The 10,896-nt window shown below is 30.5% G+C and overlaps 3 protein-coding genes and 1 pseudogene across 3 annotated transcripts; 2 read left to right on the top strand and 2 right to left on the bottom strand.

Moving 5' to 3' along the window:
• On the bottom strand, positions 655-1,162 carry LOC104786415 (putative defensin-like protein 9). Its single transcript, XM_019245524.1, has 2 exons — positions 979-1,162; positions 655-874 (listed from the first exon to the last, which is right to left on the bottom strand). The coding sequence occupies exons 1-2, from the start codon at positions 1,040-1,042 to the stop codon at positions 690-692; spliced, it is 249 nt and encodes an 82-aa protein (XP_019101069.1). The 5' UTR covers positions 1,043-1,162; the 3' UTR covers positions 655-689.
• LOC109132961 lies at positions 3,860-4,497 on the bottom strand (annotated as a pseudogene).
• Positions 6,044-9,103, top strand: LOC104789090. The gene is made up of 10 exons (XM_010514837.2): positions 6,044-6,374; positions 6,719-7,266; positions 7,364-7,708; positions 7,795-7,848; positions 8,019-8,189; positions 8,273-8,413; positions 8,496-8,549; positions 8,630-8,686; positions 8,777-8,974; positions 9,083-9,103. Exons 1-10 carry the CDS (start codon positions 6,044-6,046, stop codon positions 9,101-9,103), a joined length of 1,920 nt encoding a protein of 639 aa, XP_010513139.2.
• Positions 9,454-10,333, top strand: LOC104786417. Its single transcript, XM_010511831.1, has 3 exons — positions 9,454-9,889; positions 9,975-10,113; positions 10,224-10,333. Exons 1-3 carry the CDS (start codon positions 9,665-9,667, stop codon positions 10,238-10,240), a joined length of 381 nt encoding a protein of 126 aa, XP_010510133.1. The 5' UTR covers positions 9,454-9,664; the 3' UTR covers positions 10,241-10,333.

Here is a 10,896-nt window from a genome sequence, read left to right on the forward strand (position 1 = left end):
ATTAACAGACGTGTATAAGCGTGACATAATCATGTAACAGCGTTAAATTTTGACCTCACGTTTCTAAGTAATATATATGATTTGTGTACACAGTCAGTTGTATTAATTGATGTGGTCTGGTGGTAAAATTTTTAATACTCAAAGATTCTGGGTTTGACACCCAAGACAAACCCTTTTTCATTTTTTTTGTTTTCTTCTTCTTCGAGCCACGAGCTCCATTAATAACAACAACAGCTCGAAGTTTCTCTACTTAGGAACAATGGTAAATCGAAAAACAATCTCTTAGCAACCTAAGAAAACTCAAAAAACCAGATCTTCACCCACTTCCTCCATTGATGAGACGAAGCTTCTGGCAAAATCCAGATTTTGGTTCGATCGGAGAAGAGGAAGAAGAAAATACTCTCCATGTGGCCACTGGTAGCTTCGGGATTAATAGAGAAGGAGGATGAAAGAGAATTGAATCAAATCTCTAGATCCTTCGTTAGCTCCGATTGAATCAAATCTCTAGATCCTTTGTCAATTTTATCGAACAAAGCTTAGTAGCCATATATTGTAAAATAGAGCTAGTTTTGAGTACATGTATAGATATCTTAGACTCTTAGACTTAGTGATGGATTAAAATTAAATTACTTTTTTCGAACAAATAAATTAAAATATTTATAATAGTATAATATTTTGTTTAGGTAGAATTACATAGCACAAGGCTTCATGCACATACATCTGCTGTGAAAGAAATCTCCGTTGCATTTACCATCAGGGAAACCTTCGCTCATACACACTCGCTTGCAAGTCCTCCATTTCGAGCAAAATCCCGTGAAGTTGATGCTTTCGGTTTCGCACATTTGGGGTTGTCCTTCAACCATCTTCATCACACCTATATAAAACCATATCAACAATAAGAATTCAATAGTATAACCAAAAGAATTCGTATATTTCAGTAGATTTGTTTAGAGCTAGTGGGATGATAGATTTGTTTACCAGGTCCGACAACAAGTAGGATTAGGAAGAAGAGTGTAGAGATAAACTGCATAGAGCTCTTCATTTTTCTTTTTCTTTGATAAATGATTAAGCGAGAGAATTAAGAGAAAACAAGTAGAGAGATCTTGATGTTTAAATCAAACTTGTAAGAAATTATGTGAAAAGGTTCGCATTTTATAGTAAACAGAAGCATAAACCTTAGTTGGTAAAAGTATCAAAGTATATTATTTATAACTGTGAAAATGAAGATTAATGAAGATATATGGAATAAAATCTTCTAATGAAGTATATTAATGAAGATAGAGCTCTTTATATCTATCTCTTTTATCTATCTTGATCTAGTAAAAATGTAAAATAGATATGTTTTTATAATTTACTTACAAGAAAATTATTCCACTTCACATATCTAGTAATTTCTTAAAAAATCTACTCAAAAGATTTTATATTCTTAAATTTTAAATAAATTTTTGTAGACTTTTATTATATTATAAAATTAAAATTTTAATATAGATAAGTATTAAAATATGTTTATCAATATTTATCATTTCCCCATAATCTTAACATCTTTTGTTAAGATTTACATAATTAAATCGTTGCCATTTGGATTATCTTATTCGTTCTTCGAGACTTTTAGTTTCTGAAATTTCTTTTGTAAGCTTTTACCCTCCGGTTTGGGCAACCAACCTTGGAGTTATCTTTTAATTTAATGTTTGGGTGACAAAAAAAAAATCCTTTCCATTTGAATAATATCAAAACTTGAAATTATTATTTGTAATATAATCATACGTTAAATTAATATCCAAAAAAACAAACTTTAAATAATACTAAAAGAAATTGCTATCCATAATTTAAATATTTTAAATACTTTTAATTTACAAAAAAAAAAAATACTTTCAGATCATGTTATCGAGCGGGTTAGAGCTGTTTACATAAATATGATTATATAGATTTTTTACGGATTGTTCTACTAAAATACATAAAATTGTTTAGTTTCATATCAAATAAGTTAACGAGAGATGTTAAGCCAATCCTAATCGGTTCGAAAAACAAAAAATAGAATCTATCTAAAATTATAAAATCTAAATATTAATCAAAAGATATTAAAATAAAACACCAAAATTCACAACATACATATTATCATAATAATTATTAAAAAAAAATATTTAGCTTGTATCACAGATTAAAATCCAGTTATATTTAAAACCATATCCACAAGTANTTATCGAGCGGGTTAGAGCTGTTTACATAAATATGTAAAATATTTTATTTCTATTATAAAACTTCTCAACCAAAATTTTATAATGAAATTTCATGTATGTAAAACTTTTTCTTTTACTTATTTACTTATGTGTTTATACAAATTCCGGTTTTTATCCACCCAAAAAAGAGAAGAATCTCTGAAATCGATCACAAGATAAAAGCTCATGGAACATTTTATATTTGAGCATTGGAAAGTCTAATGAAAAGATATAATACCAGTGTCCTAAATGACCCTGACTCCATCTTTCATGTTCCAAATGTTTAAAGCAATGTTTTTTCTTTTACAAGATGAAATCTTCTATTTCTTTTCTTCTAATATGCATTTGTATAATTTTCTCTATGGTTATCATCTTAAAATTCACTGTTTGAAAACTATATTGAATTGAATTGTTATAACTTCCTTCCACGTCTACTAGTTTAGTGATGTAAATATTTCACCACATTCAAATAAAACAATGAATAGACAAAACATTTTTTTGGTTTAATTAAAAATTACTAATCAAATACTATAGTAAATCTTTTGAATCCCCTTTATAATAAAACGGAAGTACACAACATTATTTTATAGACTATATAATTTTAATAAGTTGGTTATACATATGTTATAGATTAATTGGTTACAAGTTAAATAGTGGGTACAACTTTAATTTATTTCCGAAAATCTTAAAAAGAATATTCTAAAGAATTATTTGATATCATCTAACTTACCATATTATTATTTTTTTCAATTATTCAACCATATTAAAATCTTTTGATATCTAACTTAACATATTAATTTGTTAATTATCATTCTACTTCACCTCTCATTTTTATATATGATTCTATTTTGTGAAACAAATAAATTATCATATTATTATTATAATTAAAAAATAGTTTTATTTCTGTATATACCATAAGTTGAATTTTTAAAAACAAATATAAATTGTTCAATCTATAAAATATTCAAGCTTTAGTAATATTATTCTTTAAAAATAATATCTATTGAATTAAAACTTTACTGAGTAACGGGTCAAAATTTGAATATTTAAATTCAATTTCATATTTTTTTTTGGTTGAATTTTATATTTTATATAATATAATAAACTTTAAATAATTTACTTTGAAATATTTTTATAATATTGAAACTTGATATAAAAGTTAGAGAAACTATAAACACTCTAAACTGATTTGTTATAGCAATGTCAATAATATGTCACTATACTATGAAAGAATTTCAAGAAACCAAGTATATTAAAACAAAAGTATAAAATATATTAAATTACTGATAATATAATAACTCGCTTTTTAAAAACCAAATTTACAAAATTATGTATTATAATGACATTCAAGTCATGATATAGAATATACATTGTTGAAATAACTTCACATACATAAACTAATACAACATTTTAAAATTTTATTTTAAAGTATAAAATATAAAAGAATTTGTATAAAATAAAATTTAACCCAGTGTTATAGCACAAATACTTTCTAGAATCATTAACAATATAAAACATACAAAATAGGTATATCTTTTTCATCATATTTAGCATATGATTTTATTGCATAATATTTTATCAAAAAAACTTTTTAAAACAATAACATAAATAATATTTTATAGAAAATTACAATATAAATAAAATAAATTTCAATCCGTGTTCTAGCACGGGTCTTAATCTAGTTGTACATAGTATTGTACGGCCTAATAATATTCAACATCTACAACAATCATACATATGTACACAGAGATAGAGGACTAATCAATCTTACATCCATTTAAGGAAATAATCTAAAAGAGATGAAAAAATTAATCAAACAATGCCATATAAAAATCCTTAAGATGGTGATATATTGTCGTTGCTGCCCCATCATGCGAAGGAGAAGCAAGAGATGAAGAAGAAGAAGGAGACATCTCTTCGCCAGCAGGCATATCTTGAAGTGCCGTCAGAATTCGGCGGATGCTGACAGACCTCATAGGCCGGAAACTGTAAGCCATTTTCAAAGAATTCGATCTAGAGAAAACATTGGACGATTTCGAGAGGGTGAGATACACCAAAGCTTGAACCAGAGAAAATAAGGCCACCTTCATTAACATCGTTCATAAGCCTCCATCCATTTGTTGTAATAGACAGAAATACCTATTAGAAGAGTTTTGATAAGACAAAAGAGTTAATTATGGGTGGCCGTGGTAACAAAATTTTTTCTTTTTTTCTTGGGGGTTGTGTCAAGATTTGAAGATGAGCTTTGAGATTGAAGATTTTAAGTTGATGCTGAAAGAAGGACATGGAAGGAGAGCGCCTTGCGTATTTGACCAGAGGTAGAGACGTGGAAGTAACGGACATGGACATAATACTGTTACTTAGACCTTATCCGGTCAAATGGAAGGACACGCCATATTTTTCTACAACCCATAACATGAAAAGTAATATTTTAAGTACGTGATCGATGATTGAACACCAACTCATGAATTGTGGACTAGCTAGAACCTTTGTCCCTCGGTTCGATCCTCAGTTTGGGTCGAGATGATATACTGTTCCTCACAAGGATAATATTGACCAGTTTAGCACTTGCGCAACATAAAGATTACCCCAAATGAAGTAATGAACATATATAAAACTTTACATACCTCCCTGGCCATAGTTATTTTCGTGCATATACTGTATATACCAAAAACTTACTATAGTAAGTATATTTTGTCTCGTTATTACCATTAGACAAGAAATTAAAAGATTACATAAAATGGTATAATTGGCAAATAAACAAATATTATACTTCACTGTCCATATATATTATATAGTTATTTTGGTGCAGATACAAAATCATATAGTAATCTTTGCTCTCGTCATAATATATGATAAAATACCATGGGAAGAGTGATTAAAAAATTACATAATCCTACTATATTTATCGAAAATTACACTTATAAAAATAACATTAAAAGTATAAAAATTTATATTGGAATGTCAATAGGAATAATAAAAAAAAAATCATTAAGAATAATTAAAAGAATTTAACCAGAATAGATAAAAAAAGGGGGAAAAGCAAAAATGCCCCTTTTTTCCTTCCACTTTTTAAAAATGCTTTTGGGAAGGGTCCATTTTTAAGGGTATCCATTTTTTTTGTGAAAACGACTTTTTTATCCTTAATAAAGGAAACCTAATTTTCTCTCCACTTCGCCGTGCTTCTCTCCTTCCTCAACCGACGATTCTCTCTCCATCCTTCTTCACTTCGTTCATCGGCGATTCTGCGCGGCGATTCTCGATCCTTCTTTGCGCCGATTCTCGATCCTTCTTCGCGGCGATTCTGTGCTTTCGTCTCTCGTACACGTAATTCCCGACATTGATTCTGGTTCTATCGCAGGCAGGTTCCTTCTTTCTTTGTTTCTTTCTGGGTTTATCAATTTGGACTATCGCTTTTTTAAATTTAGGGCTTTTAGATTTCTTTGATATCGATTTGGAATATGTAAACTCTTTTAAATTTGGATTTATGTTCTTGTAAAACAGTTTTTAAAGCCCCTTCAGTTTCTTTGATATCGATCCAGATTCAGATCTGACGCATTCAGATCAATAATTGTGTTTGATATGGATTTGAAATTAGTAAAGTCTTGTAAATTTGGATTTTTGTTATCTCTTGTAAAACACTTTTTAGAAAGTCCCTGTTAAACTATTTGATATCAATTTTTAGATCGGTCGTAGTTGAATTATGTCGATAAAGTGTGTTGATAAGATGAATTCAGATCGATAACGTGTGATGTTGATTTTTAAAAACCCTTTTAAAACTCTTGTAAATCCGTTGAAAAGTCTAATTAAGTGTGTTTCTTTAACAGATGGCATCAAGTAATTTTGAAGCCCTTGTACTACCAGAACCAATATATGGTATGGGTTTTGAACCAATTGTTGGAGCAAACATATGTCAACATTCAGACTTAAGCCTAGTTGCCAAAGTTAAACATGCATTAGGAAAAGCATCTTTCACGAAGCTTCAATCTTCCTTCCTTGGGCCTATCATCAATCTTTCGGCCAGAGACATCAAATTTTCTGGGAAATTATTCCACTACGTGATGCTGAGAAGGCTGAAGACAAGAGGGAGAAACTTATGGTTTACAGTCGACATGCAACCTCTTCGGTTCTCCATGAGAGAGTTCTTCCTTACAACAGGTAATTATAAAGTGTTTGCAATGGTTTTAAAAACCTTTCAATGGTTTTTTAAAGGGTTTTAAAAGGTTTAAAACCTTTTTAAAACCCTTTTAAAACCTCTTTAAATTTTAAAATTGTTAAAAGCCCGTTAAAACTCTTTTAAAACTCTTTTAAAACCCTTTTAAAACTCTATTGTAAAAAGGTTTTTCCCGTTTTAGAAGTTTTAAAACCCTTTTAAAACCCTTTTAAAACCCTTTTAAAACTCTTTGCCGTTATTCTGTTTAAAAAGGGTTTTAAAAGGGGTTTAAAACAGTTTATATTAGGCAAGTTTGAACAAACTAACATCATTGTTTTATTAAACATAGGGATTCAATGCAAACCTATTCATAGAGAACCAAGGAATAACCGCAAAGATCCAATTAGTGAACCATATTCTTGGGCGGTGAGAGGAGATTACACTTTAACTCAACTTCAATATCGACTATTTAATGAACCAGAAGAGGGTGAAGAACCTTTGGATGACAAGGAAAAGGAATGCCTCGCTGCAGTGGTATTAACAGAAGGTATTTTGATGACACCATATTCATTAGAGAAGATACCTCTGTCTAGGCTTAAGCATGCATCGGATTTCGAGATGTATACAGCCCAACCATGGGGCAAGGAAGCGTATAACATTCTCGCCACATGCATTCAGAAATTCGATAAAGATTCTTGGTCAAAAGGTCAGTATAGTGTCAAGGGATTTCCCATGGCATTATATATATGGGCCTTGAGTGCTGTTCCAATTTTTGGTGATACATTTGCGAGAAGATGTAATTTTTCCAGAACATTTTATCCACTGATTCTCAACTGGCAATCAAGTCGATATACAAAGTTTGATGATATTGTTGAAGCTATTAAGAAAGCAACTTGTGTAAGTTTTGAATTCTATTAAAAGTGTAGTTTTGATTATTCATTGGTTATCTATATTTGATGAGTTTTGTTTTGATGGATTTTGATTATTTTTGTAGGTTGAAGTCAAAACAATAATTGGAGATCCACAAGAATATAAGCATTTGGTTGATAAAGATGACAATGATTTTGAAGAAGTTATTGGCTTGGTTATGAAAGGCTATAGGTTGAAGAAAGAAGAATGGTCTTCTAGATTAGTTGATATTTACTATGCTTTGGGAGAGTTGGGTGACAAAATGGGGGAAAAATTGCCAGTCTTTGAGAAACATGAGAAAATGGAGAAAAATTTGTCAGATTCAGAAAAACTTGACATAATCCTCTTTATGTTAGATGACTTCAACAAAAGACTAGAAGCCATTGAAGAAGCTGTCAAAACCACATCAGGGGAAGATAAGGATAAAGGAGTAAGATTACAAGATCGCACCTTTTCGCATATATTGGACACTAAACTCTTTAAACTGAGGTCCTTTTTTTTCTTTTCCCTTTGCAGTCTCACGAAGATGAAGATGGACAGAATAGAAATGAAGAGGTTATAAATGAAGAGGTCAGTATCTATTTTAAAAGTTTTTCTGTTTAAAAAGTGTTTTTAACGGATTTACAGCATAACACTGATTAAAGGGCAACCATAGTGACTTAAACCTTTTAAAACCCTTTTGAAACAGAATGTAAAACCTTAAAAATGATGTTGTTATATGTTCTTTTGTTTTGTGGCAGGCTGGCAAACAAAATGTTGATGGAGATATTGCTAGAGAAGATTTCGTAGAAAGCCAGTCTGCAGATTCTGTCCGTCCGTCAAACACACAAGATGGGAGCTACGCTGCAGATGATGAAAACACTCAAAAAACTGGTGGTGATGATGGTAATTACTTTGAAGAAACACCAAAGGTACATATATCTAGTATTTTTATAAGTTCTCAAATATCCTTTTAAAAGCCTGTTGTAAACCACAATTGTTATCATCTTTGAAGGATAAATCTCCTTCTCCACGCCCTTCTACACCAAAATTTGATCTTCTTTCTGAAGAAGATGAGGTTAGTGAAAAAGATAAAAGCATGGATAAAGAGAAGGGAGCAAGCAGTAAGAAGAGAGGTTTGAGAGAGAGAAAACAGGTAAATCATTAATTTTTTATATAGTTGTTATGAGTATTTTAAAAGATTTCATCAAGTAAACCAAGAAAATGATGAACTGCAGAGAAAGTGTAAGCAAAGCAATGATGGTGATGATGATGTTATGAACAGAAAAGAGGTTAGTAACTAGTTGTAGAAATTGTTATACATTTTATTAAATGTTTTACAAAAAATTGTGATTATCTTGAGGCACTACAGAGGAAGAAGCGTAAACCAAGTGACAATCCAGATGCTGATATTCAAGCTAGAGAAGGGGTATGTATCTAACTTAATTATTTCTATGAGATATTTAAATTGTTTTCCAGTGTATCGATATAAAGTGCAAAATTTTTTTGTTTTGTAAAGCCACAGAAAAAGAAGAGTAAATCTGATGATGTTGGTGGAGTGCAAAGAAAAAGTGAACGAAATACAATTCCTTCTATTCACACTCAGCCGCCTTACACGGCCGAGAAGAAGAAGGACCCAATACTTTATCCTTTTTCCAAAGTTGATAAGACCCGGTTAGATGTATTTAGTGACTGGAAGACTTCAAGGAAAACAAAAGTAAGTTTTAGTTTCTAGCAACAAAAGTAAAAGTTCAATTAGTCTTTTAACATATGTATTCATGGTTTTGTAAGTATTCATGATTATTCTGTTTATTTTTGGATGTAGGCAACTAACAATTCTGGGTAAAAAAGTTGATGCTAAGTGGTTCACAACACTAGAGACGCCAAGGAAGTCGTTAACAACACTTGTATGATTACAAAGCTTAAGGTTTTACAAATGTGTTGTTAACGTTTCATGGGGTTTTAAAAAGGTTTTAAAAAGGTTTTAAAGAGTTTTAAAAGGGTTTTTAAAAGTGTTTACAAGAGGTTTAAAAGGTTTTAAAAGGAATTAAAATATGTCTTTTAAGCGTTTTCAAAGATTTACAATGTGTTTAAATTGGTTTACAAGATGATGTGTGACCGGGTCTGAACTTATTTATATGAGTTATTTGACAACAAGACTTGTTCTAATCTGTTTTTTGTTGTTGTTTAGCATGTTGATACAGTTGTGAAGTTGTTAAGCAGAAGAGAAGAAAGTCATCCGCACTTCTATAAAAGCAAATCATTGACGTTGGCTGAAACTTCTTTTTTGAGAGAGATTGATGAATATTACTCAATATTCGTTGACAACAAAGATGAATATGAGTTCCCTGAAGAAGGATTCAGTCAACTCTTCAAGGAAGCACCTACAAACAAAATACTGGCGCCAATGTTGGTTAAGGAAAGGCTTTGGATGCCATTGATGATCAATTTGGAGAAGAAGGAGATGATTATCTACGACTTGGGCAAGCATTTCTACACCAACAAAATTAAAGACAAACAGGTGGGTGCATATGCTGTTGCAATGCCTTATATTGCCCAGAAGAAGTTTGGGATGAAAAATGATACAGAGAAATCTCCGTTCAGAATCAGTATTATAAATTGCATACCTCAGGTAAATACTGTTGAGCTTGTTCTCTAGTTTTCTGATATGGTTTCTGTAAATACTTTGGACTCTTCACTTTGTTTTTTCTTGATAGGTTGATAAGATTGAAGATAGTGGTGTCTTCATGCTGAAGACAATCGAATGTTTGGCTATGAGCATAACAACACATGGCAATCTTAAAAATGAGTCAATTGGTGATTTACGGAAGAAAATGGCGGTTGATATCTTTGCAGGTCAGTGTAGGTTTTTACATGGTTATTTAAACTGGTTTTAGATGGGTTAACAACTTTTGTATTGCAATGTATTTTAAATGGTTCTAACATCAATTATATTATATTTGCAGAATTACAAAATGACTAGGATAATGGAAGTTTGCATCTTGCTGGTATATGAACGTGATCGCAGGAATGGTGCTTTAGATTATTGCATCAAGAACAATATTTTTGCATCAAGAACAATATTATTGCATCAAGAACAATATTATAACTTAACATATTCTAAAAATATGTTAAGTTACTCCTTTTATATATATACTTCGTTTAAGATTAAGTATTTACAATGAAGTTTAAAACGTTGTTTATCATTTCCGAATCCTTTTAAAAACTTTTTAAAACTCTTGTAAATCCTATAAAATTTATTGAAATACCCAAAAAAATCCCTTTTAATCCTTTTAAAATACGTTTTAAAACACTTGTAAATCCTTTAAAATCATTGAAATACCCAAAAAATCCCTTTTAATCCTTTTAAAATACGTTTTAAAACACTTTTAAATCCTTTAAAATCATTGAAATACCCAGAAAAAAACCCCTTTTAACCTTTTAAAACGCTTGTAAAAACTTTTAAATGGTTTTAATACTATATTTTAAATGATTTTACAATGTTTTTGTATAATAAGGGTGAAAGCCCTAGGCCTAGGCCCAAATAGTAAAATATAACCTCCACTCCCCCCCCCCTTATCAATTGTCCCTAAAAACTAGGGTTTCTCTTTCAAAAAGTACAGTTTTCCGTCTGGGAGG

This window comes from Camelina sativa, chromosome 5 (genome assembly GCF_000633955.1).
Source record: "Camelina sativa cultivar DH55 chromosome 5, Cs, whole genome shotgun sequence".
Lineage (NCBI taxonomy): Eukaryota > Viridiplantae > Streptophyta > Magnoliopsida > Brassicales > Brassicaceae > Camelina > Camelina sativa.

Bases quoted from the DNA above. Each gene is read 5' to 3' on its own strand.
- LOC104786415 (XM_019245524.1), bottom strand. From the start codon at position 1,042: ATGAAGAGCTCTATGCAGTTTATCTCTACACTCTTCTTCCTAATCCTA. The intron at 875-978 runs GTAAACAAATCT...GGTTTTATATAG, and splicing joins CCTACTTGTTGTCGGACCTG to GTGTGATGAAGATGGTTGAA.
- LOC104786417 (XM_010511831.1), top strand. From the start codon at position 9,665: ATGTTGGTTAAGGAAAGGCTTTGGATGCCATTGATGATCAATTTGGAG. The intron at 9,890-9,974 runs GTAAATACTGTT...TTTTCTTGATAG, and splicing joins TTATAAATTGCATACCTCAG to GTTGATAAGATTGAAGATAG.
- LOC104789090 (XM_010514837.2), top strand. From the start codon at position 6,044: ATGGCATCAAGTAATTTTGAAGCCCTTGTACTACCAGAACCAATATAT. The intron at 7,849-8,018 runs GTCAGTATCTAT...GTTTTGTGGCAG, and splicing joins AAGAGGTTATAAATGAAGAG to GCTGGCAAACAAAATGTTGA. The intron at 8,550-8,629 runs GTTAGTAACTAG...GAGGCACTACAG, and splicing joins ATGTTATGAACAGAAAAGAG to AGGAAGAAGCGTAAACCAAG.